Genomic DNA, 26,365 nt, shown 5'->3' on the forward strand with positions numbered 1-26,365 from the left:
TGGTGTGACATGCAATTTGATGCAAATATAATAAATATGTATATGGTAAAACGGGAAAAACCCATTAAAATATAAAGATTCCATAAACGTGTGAAGAAACAAAACATATGCATATAAAATAATGATACAAATGTAAAACCAGATAAAAATTAGTCGAAATCTTGTAGCACATAATTGTATCTTTCATGTAACATGACCAATCGTTCTCTTTACCCTCCGACCGTATTTTTTATAGCCCAAAGTAAAAAAACAACCCTCTTTTTTGAGCAATTACAGGAAACAGAACTATTTGTTTAGGCCTAATGTTCCAAACAAAATGATTTATAAGAATACAAAAAAGAAAGCGTTAACAATGTAAGGATTGATTCCGAATAAGTACAACAAAGTAAATAACTTATCATAATTTAGGATTAACTTTGAATTGAATAATAAAATAGATTCTGTTAGTATAGCCTCAAAAAATATAAGAGCTTTCGTGATAACAGCGATGTATTGCGTCTTGCACAAAATTTGCCAGTGCGTTCCAAATCAGACATTGAAAATCTCTACTCGGGCATCCTGGTTGCGCCGATGCTAAAAATTGCGTTCCTCAAAGTTTTGCACATAAAAGTTATGCCGTTGCACGTACGAAAGGGTCTTTATTGTTCTTGAGCATAATGCTCAATTATTATTTTGCCAATGCAGCATGATGCTCTGCCGATGCTGCTTCAGCCTGCCGATGGTGCATGGGCTTTGCCGATGCTGCATCGGCTCATTTTACATAAGCGCGTACGAAAGGGTCTTTATTGTTCTTGAGCATGATGCTCAAGTATTATTTTGCAGATGCAGCATGATGCTCTGCCGATGCTGCATGGGCTTTGCCGCTGCTGCATGGCTTTGCCGATGCAGCATCGGCTTATTTTACATTAGCATGATGCTGCATCAGCAACAAGCATTTTCAGTGAAAAGATATCCACCGCAAACGATGGCTTGTTTGTGCTTGATGGCTTGTTTGTGCTTGAAGGTTAAAAAAAATCTCAGAAAGAATAAGATAAGCACATTGGTTTATCCCTTTCCGAGCCAAATTATAAAATATCGACCGGGACTACTTTATGATAAAATATTTTAACGAAATAAATCAGAGGGATGATTAAATAAAACTGTCTTTTCCGAAACTGCTTACTCGGAAACATCAATCATTGCAAAATAGTACAGTATAAGATAAGACGCCACCTTTAAAAGCGGCGTCTTATCTGGAACTAATTCTACCAGCTAGTTGCATAGAAAAGACTGCAAACATGGATCTTTTAATAAATCAAGGGCAAATAACTCATAGAAATTACACAATCCAAAATATAAATAAACAGGCATCATCGCAGTATGTTGGTTCATATTTATTTCAAGTTTCAAGAATTTCTACCAACAAGTTACTGAGAAATGGCTGTAAATGAGAGTTTTTCAAAAAATCAAGGGCAATTACTCCAAGTACAATTGACCAATCAAAAAAAAAATGAATAGGCATCATCCCAGTATAGTAATTCATATTTATTTTAAGTTTCATGAAATTCTGCCAGCTAGTGACTGAGAAATGGCTGTGAATGTGCATTTTTCAAAAAATCAAGGGCAATAACTCCAAGGACAATTGACCAATCAATTTTTTTTTGGACCGGCATCATTCCAGTATAGTGGTTCATATTTATTTTAAGTTTCATGAAATTCTACCGGCTAGTTACTGAGAAAACGCAGGTGACGGACGGACGGAAGGAAGGACGGACAGATGGACGGAAGGAAGGACGGACGGAAGGACGGACGGACAACGCCATTTCAATATCCCCCTCCCTATTTCATAGGCGGGGGATAATAAAGACCCTTATCGTACGCCATACTCACCCTGAAATTAGGGGGCATGTGTATAAATCAATAAAATTATCAACTGAACACATGGCTTCAATATATCAATACACAACTTAAGGCATGAATGGGGAATCTTTGTTTGCCGTAACGAGTAAAAAATGTGGCAAAGTTTAAAACCAAAGCAACTTTTTTTAATACCGGTATTTATCGTAGAGAAAAATGGTGCTAAGTATTTGAGTTTTAACTCTTTTTCTTTTAAATACAAAACTGACTCAAATTCATTCTTTAACTTCTATCATCAATGTCACTAAAAACACATACAACTTTGATTTGTTGTCACCTTTTTTCAACATGACAACATATCACATGACCTATTAATAATCATATGACTTTTATTGTTTGCACCTCTCATTGTATATGATACAGTTTAGGTTTACTCTAAATGCACGCTGTCAGCAATCTGAGCAGATGCTCTATAATGGCACAGATTGGATGCTTTTCATTGATAGAAATTGGATATTTTGGATCTCAGAGTTCAAGGGGCTGCACTCCATATGATGAAATAGCGAAAAAAGAAGAAAATTGTTGAAAACTGACATAAACTTGGTATCGATGTGTACAATGCATTGCCACTTACTAACTGAAGTACCACATAGTTTACCTATAATGAATTTATTTTTCGCAGTTTTTTTTATTTTTCCATTAAAAAGATTACTAGGCATGTCTACCTAGTAGAATTCATTCCTTATGCGTGACTGGCTAGTCGATGTTATCACTTGATATTACCAAGTTAGGTATATAGCTTAAATATTCCAACTGTTAAGGGTAAGCCTTAGTAACAGTGGATACAACACTGGACTGCAATTTTGTGACACCGGTTCGAACCCAGTCTCCGACATGATTTGTTTTTTACATTTTGGTATTTTTTTACAATTATGATATCAAAGTGTAAAACATTTTATTATATAATTGTCCTGAGATTCATTATAGAAAAAAACTTCTTTTGGTGCCAATCTGGTGTACAGTCCCTTTAAGGTAAGCCTAGTTCATGTCACAGAATAAAAAGACAGACCTCTAAAAAGACCTCTGCGCATCTAATGGGGCATGCATATTTAATAGGACATTTACAGTATATATCCCTTGTTTTGAGTTCAGAAGCCAGTATGCACAGCCATTAACATTTCCACAAATGCAAATTTCTCATTATTTTAGCTATCTTTTACAGATGATCAGTTATTATCAAAACTTACAATGAAGGAAGGAGGAAAAATAATTGTACAAACTTATGGAAAAGAATATTAAACACATTCTGTCAGTTTGTAGAATTCAGGACATTCAGGTTTTAACAAAAAATGCACTCCCGTAGGCTGCAATGTTAAATGGACCAGAATTTTGCTTTGTTTGTTGATTAAAGATAACTACTTCAGTAGTCATGGTTGATTTACAAAACACAGAAATTCCTAGGAAGCAGTAGGTAAATCATTTTGTGGAATTACTTGTCACCAATGGATCTATTAGCACAAGATATTGCTCTTCCTTGTACAAATCATTGCTTATAATGTAAATGATTTTCGCTAAGACCAACCCTCATGAAATTTCATCAGTCTTCTGTATTGAAAGAATTTGTCTCGGTGGTTCTTGTAAGAGGCTTGGTCTGAGCTCTTTTATATTGACTCCAAATAGGTCTACCTTCTCACAATTATATTCGATACATGCAAATACATGTAGATCAAGGGATAGCCATTTACAATCTCAATTAAATGGAATTCTCACCACAGCCAAATGTATTTGGATCGTGTGAAGTGTTTCTTATGTAGTATAATTTCTCTGTTGTACAATTATTATCCAATCAAATGAGGCTTATTCTCGTACACTTATCTTTTAGCTTGTATGATGATGGTGTTTTTACAGCATAGTGTATACATCTTATTTATTCTAATTTTCTTATTAAAAAAATCACAGCTGTCAAAGCCTAAATGTTGCTAAGGGAGAGAAATAGTTTCATTAGAAGCACAACATACTTTGCAGAGAAATTTTAAAGCTAAAGTAAACAGCTAAGAAAAATACCCAGTAACACACCATCAAGGGTATACGTCATAATTATGACATGTCATTCAGCCCTTGTTGGTATGTTGACCTATAGACAGGCCATTTAGCCCTCAGAGATAGGTTGACCTCCATTCAACCCTCCGAGGTATGTTGACAACAGGACAGGCCATTCCTGCTTTCGAGGTATGTTGACCTCTGAACAGGCCATTCACTCCATGGAGGTATGTTGACCTCTGGACAGGCCATTCACTCCTGGGAGGTATGTTGACCTCTGGACTGACCATTCACTCCTGGGAGGTACAAATGTATGTTGACCTCTGGACAGGCCTTTCACTCCTGGGAGGTATGTTGCCCTCTGGACTGACCATTCACTCCTGGGAGGTACAAATGTATGTTGACCTCTGGACAGGCCATTCACTCCTGGGAGGTATGTTGACCTCTGGACTGACCATTCACTCCTGGGAGGTACAAATGTATGTTGACCTCTGGACAGGCCTTTCACTCCTGGGAGGTATGTTGCCCTCTGGACAGGTCATTAACTCCTGGGAGGTATGTTGCCCTCTGGACAGGTCATTAACTCCTGGGAGGTATGTTGCCCTCTGGACAGGTCATTAACTCCTGGGAGGTATGTTGACCTCTGGACTGACCATTCACTCCTGGGAGGTACAAATGTATGTTGACCTCTGGACAGGCCTTTCACTCCTGGGAGGTATGTTGCCCTCAGGACAGGCCATTCACTCCTGGGAGGTATGTTGCCCTCTGGACAGGTCATTAACTCCTGGGAGGTATGTTGCCCTCTGGACAGGCCATTCACTCCTGGGAGGTATGTTGACCTCTGGACTGACCATTCACTCCTGGGAGGTATGTTGCCCTCAGGACAGGCCATTCACTCCTGGGAGGTATGTTGCCCTCTGGACAGGTCATTAACTCCTGGGAGGTATGTTGCCCTCATGACAGGCCATTCACTCCTGGGAGGTATGTTGCCCTCTGGACAGGTCATTAACTCCTGGGAGGTATGTTGCCCTCAGGACAGGCCATTCACTCCTGGGAGGTATGTTGACCTCTGGACAGGCCATTCACTCCTGGGAGGTATGTTGACCTCTGGACAGGCCATTCACTCCTGGGAGGTATGTTGACCTCTGGACAGGCCATTCACTCCTGGGAGGTATGTTGACCTCTGGACAGGCCATTCACTCTATGGAGATATGTTGACCTCTGGACTGGCCATTTACTTCTAGGAGGTATGTTAACCTCTGGACTGGCCATTTACTCCTAGGAGGTATGTTGACCTCTGGATAGACCATTTACTCCTAGGAGGTATGTTGACCTCTGGACTGGCCATTTTCTCCTAGGAGGTATGTTGACCTCTGGACTGGCCATTTTCTCCTAGGAGGTATGTTGATCTTTGGACTGGCCATTCACTCCTCAGAATTTTGACCTAGGGTCAGGTCATTTACTCCTCGCAGATATTTTGACCTCTTGACTGTCCATCCAGCTGTAGGAGGGATGTTGACCTCTGGACAGGTCATTTACATGATTTCACATATATTTTGAGGTCATAGTATGTCTACCAGTGCTCAACAGTTTTCATGTACTCAAAACCTTGTACACTAATCATACACTGTACCAAGCTGAGCTAACATGCTCCACAGATTTACTATAACTTTTGAAAAGCCATTTGCTTTTAAGGAAACAAGAGAAATATTGCTAAATTGCAGTTTAGACATATAACCAAGAAATAAACTTCTAACTGTACAAGCATGTGCCTTGAAAGGAAATGACAATTATGTGAAATTAGGAATTTATATAAAAAGATATGGTTTTATTAGCGTTTCTTACACTTTATTAGGAATTTAGCAAAGCTTGAATAAGGATTTTTTAAGAATTTAGAGCTGCTGGAAAGTCTGTATATGTTCTTATCCAGAAATAACAGGATACTTTGAGGAAAGACTGGGCAACCATTTTATGATAAACAATAATTAAGCTTAACATAGTACCTACCAATAGAACATTTTAAATACTTACAACAAAGTGCTCTAGAATTTCAAGTTTGCGCTTTGAAGTCTCATCGATGTCTTGAAGAACATTAAGCACCTCTGAAAGAGAAATATTGGCTTCTTATAAATCCATGTCATAGAAACGCAACGACCAAATAAGCTATGTTAATTTTTCATTCAAGATAAACATTATCTGTATGCATGATCTTGTAATCAGTTTACTGTTTCCATTAGCTACATGTATATCCTTTAGCAATGGTCAAGTGATATTAAATGATTGTACAGTCAAACCCCATTGGCTCAAACTGGCTTGTGTCAAATTCCTCGTTGAATCAACTGTATGTAAAGGATCGATTTCTTTTAACAGAAGGTAAGCATTCCTGCTTGGATCCATTTTCAGAGGCTCGAGGTATTTTTGTTGGTCCATGGGTTCGAGCAAACGCGTTCGGCTGTTTTTGTATTGAATCATTCATTTATTCAATTCATTGCAGCAACATTTTGAATCACATGTGCACATTCCAACAATAAAGGATGGGCAGTGTAGGTGTTTGTCCCCAAGTTGGTTATAGCCCTTCATTTATGGGAAGGGAGATAATTACAACAAAAATCTCTCCATCAGTTGTCTTTCCTAATTCTGTATGGGGAAGGGTGCCAAAAGACACATTGTCAGTGGTAGGTTTGGATTGGCGGAATAATCCTTAACCAAGAGGTGGGACTTATCTGATATAACCACACAAAGGGAGATTATAACACTGCCCATCTTGGTCATGCGGAGGAAGTGTTCCTAAAGAGAAATGTTGAGGGTAAGAGAGATAATAACAATAAGTAATGTTACCTACATCCTTCAAGATCCTGTAGAGGAAGGCACCCATATCATATGAGAGCATGGGCAGATGGGGATAATATTGCTTGACCCAACAGTGGGGCTAGCTGACCACAACAGAAAATGGAGAAAATAACAATAAATAACTGAACCTCCAAAATATCCTTCTTGATCCAATGGAGGAAGGATCCCATATTTGACATGATGACAGGAGAGACCAGGCGGATGGGGAGGACATTGTCAGGCCCCAAGGTGGGGCCAGTGGGACACCACCAGGAAATGGAAAACACACAATGAATACTCACCTTCAGAGTTGTCTTTCCTGATCCGGTGGAGGAAAGGTCCCATATGAGACATGGTTAGGGGAGAGGCCGGACGGCTGGGGAGTACATTGCTTGACCCTGGGGTTGGGCCAGCCCGCTCTTTACGAGGGAGGGAGAGGCCTGCCAACAGAGACTTCAGAACACTTAGTTCAGGCAAGTGGCTTGACACCATGCTGCAACCAAAGATATAATCATTTTACTGTGATTTCAAAAGTGTAGGGACAAAAGATACTGTAACTATGGAAACAAATTATTGTCATAAATTGTCAAAATAATGCTTTTGCCTATTACAATCCTGTTAAAGAAAGAAGTTTGGAAAAATTAAAACACTTTCTTGATTTTGTTTTTGTTTGTTTAACCAGACACAGATACCGCCAGACAACATGATCCCTTTATGTCTGCCATGTTACATAAGTAACAGAAAAACATCAAGATATTTCTAAAAAAACAAGAACAGGCTTTTACACAACTTCATCCTTAATAGTTTCCATGATTTATAAGTCTTTTTTTTATCATATATTACAGCATTTGTAAGAAAATTGTTTCAAAAGTACATCAAAACTTACACCAATATAAACTACACAATTTCTAATAACAAAAGCTTGTCACTAGAAAAATAGGTCTATGTTTTATAGCCTGGGTTGATAAGAACCAGTCCCATAGTTAATTCAGTCAGATCTCTGTGCTAGTGTTTATTGCTCTACATTCTGTACTTTTCCTCTGAGGTTTACTTTAGTTAATTCAATGTTTATCTACATACTATTTATGATATAAATGGGTACTATACTTGAGTACAATGACATGCATCTGTAGGAGGGCAGTGGCCTGGACGGGCCGGTGACCCACATACTGGTTCAGGAACTGTACGAGGCGAGATATCAGTCCAACAAGCTTCCTCAATGTCAACTGGCCATATGCCTGCAGAGATTGGAATTAATTAGCTTTGATGTTGATTTTAAGTATATGAGGCAAAATACATTACTTTAATGTGTATATATAATATTTCTAAGAAAGTCTTTTTTATATTTTTAATTATATTATAATCAAATACAGTGATTTACCCTTAAATATAATAATAAAAATAATATAATCCCCCCTCCCACATGCCATGTTCATCACAAAAGCAAGGGCCATAATTTTGCTAATTCAATGGCCAAAACACTGGTTGTATTATGTGCAGCAGGAAACAAAACCCCAGGTGCACAATAGAATTGCCTAAACAACATTCCCTTAAGACTTAATGTGAGTCAAGCATTTTAACTGGATTGCGTTATAATTATAATTATTTTATAATAAAAATAATTTTAATTATTTACTAAGAAATAGTTCCGGGTTACATGACGCCGTTTCTAAGACATTCAAATATACTCGGCTATACAAGTCTCGAGCCTGTCACGTGACTGTCTCGCAAGGTTCGTTTTCTTCCCAAAATTCAAAGGGAGCCGCCACTCCAAAACTAATTTTTATATCAATAGATATCAGCGAATTATCTTTGTAATCATGCCTGGTAGAGGAAAGGGGGTCAAAAGGAAGAAACAGAGCGACGAACAAACTACAGGAAGTAGGCTTACAGAGGCCGAAAAAGGTATACATGTAAATTCAAATGTTGTCGATCTCGATACAATTATTATAGAATCGGGAATCGTTCCATCCTTGACAGGGTGTGGTGGTAGTAGTGTAGGGTCTCCACTGGGCATCACGGCAAACGCAGCCGTTGCCCAGTTTCCTAATACACATAACGGAAAACAGATAATGCTGCTTTCCGCCGACGACATGGCAGCCCACGCCCCGGACTCTATCCGGCATCAAATAATACAGGGAGAGTACATTAACATTTCACTCCTCCTCAAAGGGTCCGTAGAACTATCAGATTTTTGTAGTGGCCCGTTGTCACTTTTTGGCTGACGGACGTTTGGAAACGCGTCAAAAGGAGTGCAAAGACAAGCTTTCGTCGGTCGAGAGGTGGACGGACGCGTTCATTGTTTATATGTCCGTATACTTGTCGGCCCATAAGGACGCCTCACATGAGCTTCTACAGTACATATTGAATATTCGGGAATGCGCGGCATGCCAAGGCGGTACCGCTTGAAGTTCCTATGACGGACAAATCCACCTGCGCCAGGCTATCGCGCCAACTTCATGTGCGCATATAAATAACAACTTATGGTGGAGATGTTTGCTGGTCCGCGACGGCCCCACAGCCAGTGTGGGTGGCTCAGCTCGTAAGATGACCAATTTTACATGCAATTATTTTAATGCGGGGTCCTGTCACTGGAAGAATTGTAAATTCCAGCATACATGCTGTGGAGACAATCACCCAGCAGTTTGTTGTTTCAGGTCTTACCCCACGCCACCCCCTTTTCAAAACAACCCAAGTACAGCCTTTCGGGGCCCAAGACCTAGACGACCCGATATTGCACAATTTAACAGTGCGCGAAGCCAGATGCAGCCCACAGCTTTGCAATAATAACATTCATGACCATGCACCATCACCAATAGAAATAGGCGCCCTTATTACATGTCTTGCAAAATATGATGCCGATGAGGCCGAGTTTTTATTAAAAGGTTTTACCAACGGGTTTAGCTTACATTATGACGGACCTAGAGAGGAGCGCATGGCAAAAAACTTGAAATCAGCAACCACCAATCGAGACATAATTCAATAAACAAAATTAATAAAGAAATAGCGGCAGGCAGGGCCACGGGCCCTTTCGTTTCGCCACCTTTAGCAAATTTCATAGTGTCTCCAAGCGGTTTGGTCCCCAAGAAAGCCCCAAACGAATTTTGTATGATTCATCACTTGTCATATCCACCAGGGTTGTCCATCAATGATTTTATAGACCTCTCCCTGACCTCGGTATAGTACACAAAATTTGACAAAGCAGTCGAGATGATTCAGGATCTTGGCCCGAAATGTCTACTTTTTAAGATGGACATTAAAAACGCATTTAAACTTGATACCCATTCAACCTACAGACTTTTCGCTATTAGGATTCCATTTTCAAGAGGCGTTCTACTTTGACAAAACTCTTCCATTCGGGGCATCTATTAGCTGCTCAACATTCGAGCACTTTACCAGATTTTTAAAGCACTGCGTCAAATCCCACATGTCTTCAGGCTTACTGATTCATTATCTCGATGATTTCTTCGGGGGTGACACGAACAGAGCCTCGTGTCTATGTCTTATGAGTACTTTCAATAGCATAATGCAGCAACTAAATGTCCCCATGGCCGTAGATAAGACAGAGGGTCCCTCTGAGATAATCATTTTCCTCGGTTTGGAATTAAACACGAGGGAGATGGTCGTACGGATCCCGAGCAAGAAGCTCGAGGAGATAATATCGAAAATTCAGTGCATCCTCCGAAAAAAGAAAGCCAAGCTCAAGGAAATTCAGTCTCTCATCGGGTCACTAAATTTTTGCTACAGGGCCATAGTTGCAGGCCATCCTTTTTGTAGGCGGCTTATAGACTCGATATGCGGTCTCACACAGCCATTTCATCATGTCAGAATAAAAAAGTCAGTAAGGCAAGATTTGTCCATGTGGCTCTGGTTTTTTGAGAGGCACAACGGAGTGTCCGTTTATCATGACCGTTTCTGTCTATCTAATGAAGTCGCACAATTGTACTCAGACAGCGCAGGTGGACTAGGGCGGGGCTTTGGTGTTTACTTGCAAGGTAGTTGGCTTTTGGCCAAATGGCCTAAAGAGTGGCATCAAGCTAACATTACTAAAGACATAACAGTCCTAGAAATATTCCCAATCTTAGTAGCAATTTTTATCTGGGGTCCAAGCCTGATAAACAAACATATAAGATTCAACTGTGACAACGCGGCGGTGGTGCATATCTTGAATACACTAACATCTAAATCCGACAAGGTGATGGCAATTGTAAGAACTTTAACACTCAAAACACTACAATATAACCTATTAATTAGGGCGCAACATGTCCTGGGCACTAAAAATGCAATATGTGATGCTCTGTCCCATTTTCAGATGGACAAATTCAGGCGACTGCCCCGGAAGGGGACCGGGAACCTCAACCACTTCGGGTCCGCCTCTGGAGCATCTTCAACATGGATCTGTCATCCTTCTGCAACACGCAGTAGCACCGAAAACGTTGACTACATACACTACGGGTTTGAATGCATTTAGGAATTTCCGCCTACAGTATCATTTGGAAGATATATGGCCAATTCCCGAGCAACACTTAATAACATTTATCGCATTTTGTTCTAATAAAAATTGTACAGCGTCAACTATAAAAAGTACGTCGCGGGGATTAATTTCTTTCATAAGCTGCGCAATTTTAGGGACATCTCAACAATGTTCATAGTAAACAAATTACTTGTGGGTTGCAGTCGAGTAAAGTATCTGGCTGATAAAAAAGATTCTAGGCGACCGATCACTTTGACAGTCCTTCGCACACTAACAGAGGCCCTTCCCCGTGTTTGCTACAATTCTTACGAGGCAACACTATTCCGAGCAATATTTACACTAGCGTAGAAATTCGATCTTCTCCGGGTGAGCGAGCTAGTCGCCCCTGGCAGTGCCATCGCCTGTAACCAAATAGGCCGCTGCGACTTATCCATATCCATTAGCGACTCTAATCATGTCTCTGTTTGGCTAATTAGGTCAAAAGCTAGCCAATATGGCCCACCAATTGTGATAAGAATACCAAAAGAAAGTACAGGTTCGTGCCCCGTTAAGGCCGTAGCGGAATACCTAGCCATTTCCTCTAAGCCAAGCACAGCCTTTTGCCACAGGAACACGATACCCGTGATTAAGCAACAAGTTTCCGCCATCCTAGCAAAATGTGTAAATCATGTAGATTTAGATACCCATGTTTTAAATCCCATAGCTTTCACATCGGCAGGGCTACAGACCTTGATAGCAAAGGTTTTTCGTCCGATATAATTATGAAAATGGGTAGCTTGTCCTCTGACTCCTTCAAAAGATATATTAGACAGGAACCCATCCTTTGAACTTAAGTAAGACAATGATTAGTGGTCGAAACATGAGTTATGTTTGCGAATTTAGGGTAATATTAAATTAATTGTACATTATACAGACATCTGGGTCCTGGGCGATTCGATACCGCGCCGAGCCGGAGAACGAGCATGCTAGAGAGGGACGCCAAACTTGGGACTTCCTACTTCTATTGCTTGGTGGGGAGTCGGCGGTCTTACTTGGGCTAGGCTAAGAAGGTTGGTGGAAACACAAGTCTTACTTTGTACCCCGCCAAAGATCATTGTTATCCACTTAGGCGGTAACGACATAACTCAACTGCCGTGCGAGGCCATAGCCAATCAAATTGCAAAGGAGATACGATATCTTAAGGCAGCTTTTCGAGACGCGGTAATGATATGGGTTAACATTCTCGACCGCATTAACTGGCGGTCCAACGACTTCCCACGACGCGCCATCAATGGGATACGCAGACGCCTAAACAGACAGGGTTAAGACTTGTAAAAAGAAGTGACGTTCTTAACATAGACATTGATTCAGATACAAAAGGGTTTTATGCGGCTGACGGTGTTCATCTGTCAATGGTTGGGCTCGAATTTTATTTAGATTCGCTCCGGGACATTTTGCTAAAACACATTCACTTGATCCTACCATATAGTCAATAGCATTTTCACCAGAATTGTTGGGGGATAAATTTACCGTGGCGTAAAATTCTGTCAGTTGGGTTACTGTTGGCACTAAAATAATAATTAATTATTTAATATAATAACAAATGCATTAAAATGCACAAATGCTAAATGGATTTGCAGCCTCTCCCAGCGCTAAGGTGGCTTCGGCCTTGGGTCCTTGGCATTGGGTTAGAGGTTTCAGTTCAACATTTGTATTTTCCCATAGTATTTTCGTAAATAGTAGTGGCAGCAGGGGTCGTGTTTAAATATGGTTTCCAGTCTTGCATGGCCATCGGGAAGTGTATTCCCGACATTTTACCAAGTGTCAAGGTTGGGGTGCTGGTTTTAGTTAACCAGCATGTGTAGTGTTTAACGTGGGGGGCTGTAGCCCCGGTTCATTTTTTCATAGCTACAAAAATACATGGTGAGCCCTGCCAGTATGCCTGACATATGTATTACAATTCGCTAAACAAATTACAAGCCGGCAAGTCGACCACCGACGGGGTTTTACGTCACTGTGCGGCCTTACACGCCACAACTTTCATTTATTAAATATGTATACTGTATATTTGAAAACAATACATGTAGATCGTTGTAGTATAAAAGCAAGAAACGTTATTGGTCTTTTGTTTTATTTCGCATGATAGGAATAATGCCAGTGGAAAATCAGGGTATAAGCTTTTAACATTTCAATATTTTACAAAAGTTTTGTAGAATGTTTCTGTTTTAAAATAATAATAAAGGAATGTGCATACCATAACGTAGCATTATTGTCACTATCAAAGCTTTTCAAATGTGCGAAGGTGTGAAAAGCACCCCCTGTCTGTCATTAGAAAAACATCAATAACACAAACTATTGCGATGGTATGGTTGTTTGTTTGCACTTTACCATTTTGAGAACATTCATGCACACAATATACATCATTGTTGTTTACGATACACCAAAGGCGAATTTGAGGGCTTCGAGAAAAGCATCATCAGGATGACAGAATAACATTGTTGCTTATTACCTGTGCTATTATTTGTGCTACGGTTACTTTTCTTGCGTGTCTAATGTATAAATTTACATGAAATAAACAAAGAAACATAAATTAGATTGCTATCTAATATCGCATGGTTTATATTGACCTTTGCCATTTTCATGTTCCAAAAAATAAATCATCAAAACAAATATGGTGGATACGTGAAATCACCGAAATATGAAGATTATTACCGAAGTACACAAGAAAGATATCGAAATACGCCTAATATTCAAACAAATTTATTGTTTTTGATTTTATTTATGTTATAAATGCCTCATCAAATAAAAAAAATTCGGCTCTGATTTCAACATTTTTCTTTATATAAAGGGTTTCTACCCGTTTTCTCACCAATTTTTGTGCCTGCGTCCTATCTATGCTAGCGTTCTATACATAGTATAATACAGTACTTACAGACGTAATAACGGACAGACATTTCAGCATTTCATGTTTATGTGATTATTCCTTCTTAAAAATGCCCCGAAAATGAGTAATTTTATGTGGATTTTCATTAGAAATGATTTCCATATAAACTCTTAACCATAATGGACACATACCCTACACACCCTACGTTGACAGACAAGGGCAAATTTATATGCCCCCCATATGTGGGGGAATAAAAATGAGATCATGTTAACCCCAGTAGTGCTTTTGATAGTGCTTACAATTATGAGGCTCAAAATATTGGAGCAATAGCTGCCACTAACCTGAAGGAAGCTGAAGTACTCATCCAGGACGGTGTTGAGCAGCTTGTGTTCAAACACAGCAGGCACCAGTAACTCGAGGATTCCCAAAACATGTTCGTACAGTAAGAGAAGGTTCCGCTGTCGGAACTCAGTAAACGTGAACCCTGTCTTTCCCTTTAGTAGGCCCACAATGGCGGGCAACTGTCTGTAATTCAAGGATAATCAAACACATATCAACTTAGAGATTTCCATTCAGATTATATTTATTTTAGCTCAACTGTGAAGCCAAGTGTTGATGATGACACATAATTTACACAATTTTCCTTAATGGCAAAGTAGGTATTAAAAATGGGCAAGATTTCCACAAATGGTCAAACTGTTTTCACTTCGTTTAACTAATGGACAGATTTCCACGAATGGATGTTATATACTTTCTAATTGGCAGATTTCTACAAATGGTCTGTTTGTTTTTTACTTTCTCCAACAGATGGGGAGATTTCCCAAAATGGTAAAAATTATTTATTCTTTCTCCAACTAATGGCAGATTTCCACAAGTGGTTCATTTGTTTTTTACTTTCTCCAACAGATGGGGAGATTTCCACAAGTGGTTTGTTTGTTTTTTTCTTTCTCCAACAGATGGGGAGATTTCCACAAGTGGTCAAATTGTTTTAACTTTCTCCAAGTAATTCACAGAAATGGTGAGACTGTTTTTACTTTCTCAAACTAATGGGCATTTTGTTTTATTTCTTTGCTTTTCTCCCACTAACATCTTTGCTAAACAAATTGAATTTCTATATATTGGAATAAAAAGTATGAAGGTTAAGGAAAACAACCACCAGATATATATCAGGTTTTTTTCTTGAAAAAAAAATGTAATCAACACATGTCGTAAACCTGTACTTAACCTTTTAGGGGGAAATCTACAACTGTCTAAAGAACCTGTTGTGATAGTTTCACTTCAATATGTTAACTCTAAAATGAGCAAATTGAATGTCCACATTATTGATGCAAAGTTACATAAAAATACACGTTTCATGTCAAGAAGTTATCAAGTTAACCATATAAAGTAACTATCTGACACAAGTTGGATAGTAATAGACATTTATTCTGTTCAATTAGCGTATGTCTAAAATTATCAGAAGAGCTTTAAGACCAAAACAACATCAGCCAGAAATAGAAAGCAATAAATCACAGGCTTATTCTACACGCCACTGAATTCAAAGCACCTAAATAAAGCTTGTTTACATCAATGGAAATCTTGTGAAAAGGAAATGGATCTTTGCAGGATTGGTGATTGAGAAAACATTCTAGCACCATTTTCACAAGAGCATTACAAGCAGTTGGCAACAATTGTCTGATTTCTCCAAGTTGGTGGCAATGGGCAAAACTCTTCAATTACAAAAGCCTGAGTTATGTGTATTGTTACTGGTAGCATGTCAACAAAGTTACATGTGAATATTTTGATCATGTTTTAGTTACAGCCATGGCTGAAGACCTTCATGTTACAGACCACATCATTCAGGCTATAACAACACCATGACTTTTTCTTGACAAAACTACTAATACACAGTTTAAAGACAAAGATCTGCAGTCAGCTCACCTGAGCATGAGTGTGGGATGGTGTGAGGCGAGTTTCCGACAGGCAATATTTACATCCTCAATTTTGCTGGTGCTGCCCCCGGGCTGGTACAAGCCGGTGAGCAGGCGGTGGGAGATCAGATCCATCTGAAATACACCCAGGATACACATGCAACACTTCCAGTGTTATATAATACTGTCACAATTGAACTTACATTTTGACACTAGAGATTTTAAAACAAAAACCCCAATAGGTTGCATCTGACACTCTGTCTCAAGTTAAAGTCATCGGTGAGCTTGTCTATTGACTTTAGTATGTATAGTAAGAACTTAACACAAATCACATGAGAATAACAGTAATTACAGTACCGGTATATGCATGCTCCTTTGTCTGACAACCACAGTCAATGGTTCTATAGGAACAGCTACCCAAATTAGGTGCTATTTGATTTAACTGGGAGTAAACACTAGACGACTGGTAGGGCATTGAGGAGATTTGTGTGTAACGACAGAGTTCTGCAGATACAGCAAAGGATTGCAGCTGCCAAGTGCCTAAGTATGTGTAGGAGATGGAATAAGCTGGTTGTGCAAAGAAACTACCCATGTCTTATAAGTGAAGCTATGTATACCTGTGTGTGTGCATTGGAGATGGTTGGTTGAGCAGTGAGGTTGCTTGTGTCGGATATCCAGGCCAGCAAGTACGGGTACTGAAGGTACAGCTCCCTCAGTAAACCACCATACAACCCAGCACAGTCACTGTAACAAATTGGAGTATCATAAATAACCTTTATTTCACATGATTGGAAAAACAAGGCAGCTATTTATAGGAATAAATAGTATAACATCATTTTACATTTAGAGGTGATGTCAATAATTTACACTTACGCAGTTCTTTTAAAAGGGATCATCAATTTTCTCTTTCAAAACAAAAAAGGTACATAACGTAAGAACCTTCAAAGCCATGTACCTGTTATCTTTGATTTTTTTCTCAAGAAAGTCAACAACAGCTTTCACTTTTTCTTCTTGGTCACAAACACAGGCTTTCAACAACGGCATCCTGTTTCTGAGAGTAGCAGGCATTTCATTGGCTTCCAGTTTATCTAAATTCTGATTGGTCGAAGATAGTTTGTGGTTTATGGCTCCCAGTAGATTGTTAGCCTCCTCTATAATGTAGTGAACCAGAACCACAAGCTGGGGTCCAGTCAAGCCAAGCACATCTTCTATGTCAACATTCTGTGGAATAAGGCATCATTTTATCTGGCAAAACTGCATAGGCAAGTGGTCAGGTACATGTATTAGTTCAAAAAATGCACTTGTCACCAGGGATCTGGAATTTTTCTCAGAAGTTTTCTTGATCTTGAGGTTGAGGTTTAGTGTTGGCTTGGAGTGACAAAACACTCCTACCTAGTTTATTTTTCTGATTATTACTGAAGGTCACATATTTTTACATATCTTGTTTCCAAATCACCCTATTCTAAATACTTCATAATTAAATTCAACACCATTCTCTGTAACATATAAAAATACTTAACTGAGAAACAAACGTTTAAGAGTTACAAAACTATCTGACCTTTGGTGTTCTCCTCTCCCGCCCCTGCCAGAGTTTAGGGACGTGGATACAGGCCCACAGGAAGTCCAGCACTGATACCGGGTCAAACCTGCAGCATACAAACACTTACAGTATTCTACCAGATAATGCACTCAATACCAGAAGGAACTAGATAAGATGTATTTTATGACTATTTTTGGTCGATTTTTGCATATTTGGTTTATGCTTTTTAAGCTACTTATTTTTCAAAATTGTTTTCATTTAAATGACAACAATGGCACAACTCTGGGTTATCTTGACCATTCTAATCAACAAGCATATTCTTTTAAGACAATTTATTGCATATCAAGAAATTCGAAATATATTTCATTAGAACCTAGAATTGGTGATTTAAGAATAGATCATCAATATTCTCATTGTTAAGATTTACTCATCACATGCGTATTACTGTAGCTAAAAGATTATGTACAAATGTACATAAGTTGATGAAGAAGCAGAGTTAATTTAACAAGAGTATGTATCCAACAAAAAATGCATCTAAACCCCGTAATATATCTCAGTTTATTCCAAAAGACGGGTTTACACAAGTCCCTTACCGTTTCTCTGGCTGATGTAGCAGTGAGGTGACACAGCGGTGGAGTGTGGCCCAGCTACACTGGTGGGTGAGGAGAGCCAGGAGGTAGGGCTGGTTGCTATGGTGACGCGCCCCCACCCCCTCCCCTGTCTCAACACCCTGGCGACAGAACAGGAGGCGTGTCTCAAGGTCAGGGGCTGACCTGACCACCTCGGGCTCCACCAGCTCCAGCCAGTCAACAAATAACGCTGCTGTGGAGGCAAAGAGGAAGCCACTGGAAACAAGATGAAAGGAAAAGTAATTTTTTTGCAAATAAATGTAATAGGAATGGAACTTGGGTTAAGATCTGGCCCCAATTTCTCGAAACTTCTTAAGTCTCTTATAACAGGATTAAGCTAAACCCACTATTTTTGTCTTTCAATATTTTGCGTTTTATATACTCCTTTAAAAGTTTTAATACTTTAGATAAAAGTTATTGTTACGATTATCGCAATAAACCATTATTCATTAAAAAAAAATCACTATAACTATGTATTTTGGCTTATCGAAATAAGCAGCTTAAGCCTTTTAAGCTTAAGAAGTTTCGAGAAATTGGGGCCTGACTTTTAGACAATGTTTTCATAACTATATTTATTTTAAATGAAATTGAATGTATAATCATGATGATAAAAGTCTGAGTTTTGTCACAAAGGGCTCAAAATGATAATGATCAAAGAGAACACAAAATGTTAATACATTTATTATATACCCATCAAAAATCAACATGCAAAACATAATGCAAAATACAGTAAAACCAGTGGAATACCATGGGCCCTATTCCCTATCATAAACGTATCATTGAGCGATGTTTATTTTACATCATAAAACAAAATAGTGTGTCATTTAAATGATATTTATTTTGAAAACATCTCTTTTTTAATTAATTTGACCAGCCACGTATATAATTAAAGAACTATTAGCACTGTGTTTTGATCCGGATGTTTTATTCACTCTGGCACAAAGAGGTGAGTAGGAGTGTCTCTCAGGGATTTTTGAAGATAGACATTTCACTTGACTTGCAGCCCATAAAATCTGAATCTCCAAAAATTCACTTGAGCCGAATACAACCCCTCAGATCAAAACGCAGAACCAATAACCCTAGTGTTCTGTCTCATAGACAAGGTGATGAAAATGAAGCTTTTAGCATGCACTGATTGATACCACAATGTTACAGCAAACCATCATAATAACCATACCTGTCTGATCGGTCCTGATGCTGAAGAAGAGCAGAACAAGCAAGTCTGGCAGCGGAGCCCTCCTCCCCCGACATAAGGGACTCATGTAGACTATGTCCTATCATGGCTTCAACGTCCCCACCCTCCTTCTCAAGTTGGCGCACTTCTGTAGACACAAATAAACAAGAGATGTTTGTCAAACAGTTTCAAGATTATGACCATTCAAAGTGGGGGGATAGTAGGTACAGTTTTTTTATCATGTTCAAATGATGAGTGATTTTTGCAGATAAACAGGTATCCTCTTAGCAGCAAGGAATAAGTATGGTGTAATTTTAATGGCCACTTTGAAATGTGACATTGACCTTTGACTCTATGACCTCAAAATTATCTAATGGTCACCCCCAACCTAAATGTCAAGTATGAAGGAAATGGGTGTAGGCATTGTTGAGTTATCGAATAGACAAGCTTTTTGCATAAAAGGTCACTGTGATTATGATCTTTGACACAATGACCCCTAAAACCAATAGGGGTCATATACTGGTAAGGCCCGACCTTCATGTCAAGTTTGATGACAATAAAACCTGGGGCTGTGATTAAGAACAGTCTCAAGTCCAAGTTTGATGACAATAAAACCTGGGGCTGTGATTAAGAGCAGTCTCAAGTCCAAGTTTGATGACAATAAAACCTGGGGCTGTGATTAAGAACAGTCTCAAGTCCAAGTTTGATGACAATAAAACCTGGGGCTGTGATTAAGAACAGTCTCAAGTCCAAGTTTGATGACAATAGATCCTGGGGCTGTGATTAAGAACAGTCTCAAGTCCAAGTTTGATGACAATAAAACCTGGGGCTGTGATTAAGAACAGTCTCAAGTCCAAGTTTAGAGTCAGACTCAGAAAAGCACTTTGATAAAGAAAAAAAAATCATGTAGATTTCATTTCTTCCACAAAAAAATAAGTAAATATTAGTAAAATATTCAAATAGCAATATGTTTCAGCAATTTTACCATCAATGCTTTGATAAAAGGTAATTTACAATGAATGAAGTTTTGAAATAATGAGTTTTGAGTCTGAACTCGGAATTGAGACTGTTCGAAATCACTGCCCAAGGAATTATCGAATTATCACTCGGACAAGCTTTGGTCTACCGACTGATGTACCGACCAACCTACCAACTGACCGACATATGCAAATATACCCCCCTTCTTCCAAGGCGGACATAAATATCCTCTATTAACTTACAGCTATTTTTTGTTGTTGTATTTTTGGACAAAATTGTTGTCAAATCAATACATTGTAGATTAGTTTTATAGACAAAGTGCTTCGTTAGTGATATTTGTGTTTGACAATTTATTTAAGGTTGTATAAGTATGACGTTAGAGAAAAACAAAATCTGTTGATGGCATACAAAATTTATCTGGATATTTCTAATGTCAGTAATGTATCTCTACCTTACAATTACAAACAATCAAATACTTCTGGTTAATAGGGCAATGTGGACAGCAGATGCCAAAAAACTTACCAGTCATGAATTTTTCAGGTGACCTTGCGAGAGGCCCTTTCCCGTTTTTAGAGGTCACCGCAGTATGAGCCTTAACCTTACTGGCCTTGTTAAACCCCCTGACCAGCATGGCTAGAGGTGTAGCGTCCCCTCGACAACACTGGGATAGCTTCTCCATGATTGTGGAAACACAATCTAGCCCAGCAGCATTCTAAATCATGGATGAGGTATTATCATATTTTACTTTTATTTTGTTTTTTTCAACTGAGATGACAACAATAAACAATAGATAGATAACAACAATTTGCATGGTCATTCTGTAAATTAAAAGAAAACATGTTTGGCTTGAAGCTGTGATGGAGTCATTCCACTGAAAAAATACCACACACAAAACCCATAAACAAGAGACCTACGCTAAGAAGTGGCATTTGCTTTTATAAAAGGGAAATGTTTGTTTATTCATTCATTCGTTTCAGCATGACTTAATTCATCCCATCTTTGACCATCATTCCTATTTACAGTTTGCAGATATTCAAAACAACCAACCATCCTGGCTAGAAAAATTGACAGTTTATGTAATGTTTATTATAAAAAAAATTCACAATTGCAAATTATTTCCATCTATGACATCATTAACACTAACAGTTTGGAGACATAAACATTGCCAAAAGAATCCTAACCAACCTTCCTTGCTAGAATGAGACGCAGCAACAAGCAGGCTTTTGGTGAACTCTGGATGGCTCGCACAAAGTCTGGACCGGAGCCGCCAGAAAGGATCTGCAAATACACATAATATTATACACATCACAATGGTGATTTACACAAATTAAAGGAATTTTATGTGTAATGCAAACAAAGTGCCTGAAACAATGGCAAACAGTCATCAACAGTTCAAATTAGAGATCTTTTGTTCATAATTATTTGAATATGTGACAGAATAATTGCATTTTGCCTACAAACATTATTAAATTTAGTGTTTTTTGCTTGAATTTACAAAATTATTTTCTATGAGTATTGGTCAGTTGCAGCTTGGTTGTTCTTCAAATAAGTAATTAAAATAACACAATTTGAGAAAAGTTTGAAAAAAGATGTATCTGACTGAGAAAGAATGATCGAATTTACAGCTTTATTCTACAGATTGAACAGTTCTCAAGTTAATGAATGAAATACATATAAGTACTGTCAGTGTTTCTATTGTACGTGTAGGGGCCAGACGCCTTGTCTCACAACTTGAAATACATAAATCATCAAGGCTCACATACATATCGCAATGAAAGCACGATTGTTTTATATACAAAATTCAATATACTTATTCCTAATAGGGATTTAAAATCATAATCAATGAAGTCATATCTATATATTTTTGGATTATGTCATTGCTGTCAAAAGTTCATGAAATCGTTTAAAATATGTGTACTAAACAATTAATAAATAAGAAAGCAAATTTTGTATTTCATGCATTTTGAAGTATTTACAAAGATATGATTTAGTTTTTTTTAGCTGATTACAGTATGATTTATACTGTTGCTCATCTCTACTTTTATGTTAATACTCAATCATTGTTTTATTCCTACTTCTACAAATGAACACACACCTCATAGAGTCCTTTAGCTACATTGGCCACTCCCCCACTGCCCTTCAGTACAGACTGAAACACAAATACAATCAAGATTATCGTTTGTGTCCATATAGACAAACAATATTGGTGTTGTGTAGCCTAGCACAGACTAGTACACTAGGGCCGTGATTTTAATATATGACACCAGCACGTGCACTGTTAACAATACGGTAACTAAAACAAAGTTTACAGTTTACTTTGTTCTAAAAACTTTCCAATATATAGAATTTCAAAATACCTACAAAGATCAAACATTATAAGAAACTCAAATACCGTACATGAACTATGCTGACATCAAACCATCCTGACATAAAAATTCCATACTTTTTAAAACTCACACTCTAGACAAACATGTAACCTTGGATTCAATAAATTATTTTGTTAAGCAAAGAAGTCATTTTTGAGAGCAGTCATAAGTTGATTAAAGAGTCATATCAGTCACCCACCATTTTCAGGGTTTTATAATGTGTTTCGGTATCAGGGCTCTGCCTGCCGGAGGGATCAAATGCCTGAAAACATACACAGTAAGCATCAAATAGTACGAGGGTATCATTGGATGGATTCAATATAGATTTGGTATGGTAGTTTTATGGTCAGTTATTTCAAGATAATGAATTACATTCTGAAGTTCATTATCATAATAAATTTCCCTATAATGCAGACAAGGTATGTAAATATAAATGTAAAATAAATCTATGTTTTTGAATATGCCTAAAAATCCAGGGCCAGTATCATAAAAGAACTGGAATTTGAAAATAGTTTCCCACCAGAAATCCTTACTCCCATTAGACAGAATGATAACATCACTGAAAAGGCTTAGTTTGTTATACAACTTAAGATTTATTGGGGGAAATCAAGTTTATTCATACATGTACAAAATTTACTGGTGGTAGTCAATATATTAATAATGTCAAAGGTTCTGATTAATACATAATCAGTTAAATGACCTTATCAAATGATTCCATTGTAAGAATACCAAACTGTGCAGGAGCATACTGACTACATGAGGGGCTGGGTTAAAGTTCTAAACCAGCAATAATATCCACCTGTAGCAACATATTGACCACATGGGAGGGAGGTATGGCCTCTGTTGCAGCCTCACTGGGAGCCTGAGCTGACCACACACTGTCCTGACCGGGGCTCACGTCCATCTCCTCTGTATCTGCCAGTGGAGGGGGAATAGTAACGTCTCGCATAACAAGTACATTCACATTCATTTAAATTGAGTGTTGTACAATTATTTTAAATCATTACATAATTATATGAAAGTCTGCTATGTATTCTGAAACACATGCAAACTAACGGCCATTACCAGCTACCAGCAATACAAGGAATAAGTCATCAGGAAGAAATACGAGGTTTTGAGTGTCAAAAGTAGGCAATGATAGTAATAATATTTAAATATTTTTGAAAAGCGTCTTATATTTAATTATACACATTGTAAGGTTTATTTGTAACATTTTCTATTGATGAAAATAGTGTTTTTTTCTGTTAACATAAATACCTCAACTGGACTCAATTCAGCAGATCACGTCACATATTATTAACATATTTTTTAAACTAGGTAAGAGAGCAGATTATTGCTTTAGTTCGCATCCATTGTTTACAGACCTGGAGGGTTTTCCAGCATCTTGCCACCAGTCAGCATGGTGTAGAATGTCTGTCCACCCCGCGCCCCTCGTCTGTGTTGCACCTCCATGAGCTGTGTCATGTATGAGGGGTCCATTACATATGGCTTCAGGCTTGTAGGGTCAGCTGTCACAGCTGCGTCGAGACACTGCAGGAGGCGTGTCATGCTGAACACAGGGATTCCGAATGACTGGACAAACACAAGTAGTTGACTGGGCTCCAGGTCCTGTAGGGCTGTATAGAAATCCATGAGGTCAGTGAGGTAATACATGATGTAAAATATTTAGGTTACAAAATCTTTATTGCAATAGGTTATAAAACTGAGACTACACCAGAAACTTAGACTACAGCACAAAAAAACAAACTTCTGATTTCAACATGTGTTGTTACTTTAAACCCTTATAACTAAATCCTTTCTTTTCATAGAGATGAGGTCACATCAGCAGCCCCTATTTAATCCCCTCCTGATATCACTTTAGGGTAAAAAGGGCTATCTATGAAGGAAAGATGTCACAAAAACCCAATGTGTGGCAACCATCTACCTGCATTTATCAGTGGTTGCGAGTTGGAGCGGATCATGCGTAGTTTGAGCCACTCTGGGAGAAGCAGGGCCTCCTCAGAAGTGTCCAGCAGGAAGGCAGAGGGCGGCTTTCCTCCGGTCGGGAACCAAACCTCTAGTAGCTCTCGGTACACACTTTCATCTGTCAAGATTGTTCAAACTCTCAATGACACTAATACTGACATATCATTCATTCGTCAAGTCAAATACATGTTACAATTGATATGAACAATGTTGTTTAAATTTTCACTCTAGTATAGAGAAAATTATAATCTTCATACATGGTTTTGTGTTATTTTGAAACATGAAGCCAAATTCAAAGTCCTTTCTTTATAATTTCACAAAAATATTTTTAACCTCACACAAAAACTTCAAAAAGCGTTATTTGACCTACTGACCATGGGCAGGTCCATATGACAGAAGGATGATCATAGCATGGACGACTAGGATGTGCATAGTAGCTGATTCCCCCGTCTCCCACTGTAGAATGATCTGGTCCTGGGTGTTTGACTGAAATACAAATCATTGGTGTTATACAACAATGAACCGGTCCATACATTACAGGAGGTTCATAGCAGCTCAGCAACTCACCAGATCCCCACTGTAAAATTATCATTGGCGGAAATATGATGTTACCATAAGGTTATTGTGTAAAATCTACATGTTAGTGGCATGGCAAAAGCCAGCCAGTTTTAAAATTAGGCATGTTCAATAATACTGCATATAAGACACATTATTATTCATGGCTTATTAGGGTGATTTTGAAATTTGTGGAAGATGAACAATATCTAATTAATATACCGAGTGAAAAACCTATTATTCATAAACATTATGAAGTTTAAAATACATGCAAATGCTAGATACCCATGTATATCCAGCAGTGTTTGGCTCGCGGGCCTTGCGTATGTATGTGACAAACAGGGAAAGGAAGGCGTCTAGCGTGTCCCGAGATTCCCCTTCTACTACCGACCCCTCTGACTGTGGCAACATGTATATCATTATGCTCGTACGCTCCACAATTAACTGGGCTACATCCTGTGAAACAAGATTTTTCAATTTATTTAGGGTGTTAATTTATTTATTTTTATGTTACATAAAAATATTTAGGTTGTCCTGTTAGCACAGTGGTTTGCACACTCGCTTCTCATACGGGCTCGATTCCCAACCTGGGATTGTGGGTTTGGTTAGTGGTCACCAAGCCTGACAAGTGGGTTTTCTCCGGGTTCTCCGGTTTCCCATTCAACACAAGACCACATTTAATGAATATTACTGGCTTAAACCTTCAGAAGTATTAAGTGAAACATGGCAATTATTTATGTAATAGATTGGCAGAGCCATTTTTAAAGTTATAGACAACCAGAGCTATAGTCAAGGACAACGCTTATATACAACACTAGCACGTGATATAGTGTTGTAACATCAATATGAACTCTTGGTCTATATCAATCTCAGCCAAACTATAGTTACACCTCACTACCACTCTATAGTTGCAGCTACATTTCTCATAACCTAAAGCCGCACATGGGCAATAAGGTCTTAAAGTAATTTGACAGTTCTCATTTTTTGGCCCATGCAAATCTCCAAATTTTATACTGAAACAAAAATAACTCTCAAAGTACCCATGATTTTTAAAGCATATATTTTTTATCACCAATAGACGCAGTTATCTTATTTCCAAGACAGTCTACTTTTACATCAAATTTCTCGATAACATTAACTGTAAAGCAAGACCTATTTTTACTTGTGGTGGTTCATAATAAACATTGCTACATGCTGTGTCCCTTA

General features: G+C 38.4%; 1 protein-coding gene across 1 annotated transcript in view; it reads right to left on the minus strand.

Annotated features, from left to right (window-relative positions):
* LOC128213005 (integrator complex subunit 1-like) overlaps window positions 1-26,365 on the minus strand; it is a 76,867-nt gene that overhangs the window by 4,962 nt on the left and 45,540 nt on the right. The window contains exons 24-42 of the mRNA XM_052918464.1: window positions 25,445-25,615; window positions 24,979-25,090; window positions 24,564-24,722; window positions 24,004-24,255; window positions 23,439-23,554; window positions 22,839-22,901; window positions 22,369-22,422; window positions 21,459-21,551; window positions 20,796-20,985; window positions 19,299-19,443; window positions 18,086-18,337; window positions 17,511-17,598; window positions 16,908-17,173; window positions 16,570-16,696; window positions 15,963-16,087; window positions 14,384-14,567; window positions 7,813-7,943; window positions 7,008-7,198; window positions 5,908-5,978 (exon numbers count right to left, since the gene is read on the minus strand). Of these exons, the coding sequence (XP_052774424.1) occupies window positions 5,908-5,978; window positions 7,008-7,198; window positions 7,813-7,943; window positions 14,384-14,567; window positions 15,963-16,087; window positions 16,570-16,696; window positions 16,908-17,173; window positions 17,511-17,598; window positions 18,086-18,337; window positions 19,299-19,443; window positions 20,796-20,985; window positions 21,459-21,551; window positions 22,369-22,422; window positions 22,839-22,901; window positions 23,439-23,554; window positions 24,004-24,255; window positions 24,564-24,722; window positions 24,979-25,090; window positions 25,445-25,615 (2,790 nt within the window). The remainder of the gene's footprint in view (window positions 1-5,907; window positions 5,979-7,007; window positions 7,199-7,812; window positions 7,944-14,383; window positions 14,568-15,962; window positions 16,088-16,569; window positions 16,697-16,907; window positions 17,174-17,510; window positions 17,599-18,085; window positions 18,338-19,298; window positions 19,444-20,795; window positions 20,986-21,458; window positions 21,552-22,368; window positions 22,423-22,838; window positions 22,902-23,438; window positions 23,555-24,003; window positions 24,256-24,563; window positions 24,723-24,978; window positions 25,091-25,444; window positions 25,616-26,365) is intronic.

Source organism: Mya arenaria, chromosome 2 (assembly GCF_026914265.1).
Source record: "Mya arenaria isolate MELC-2E11 chromosome 2, ASM2691426v1".
Classification (NCBI taxonomy): Eukaryota; Metazoa; Mollusca; class Bivalvia; order Myida; family Myidae; genus Mya; species Mya arenaria.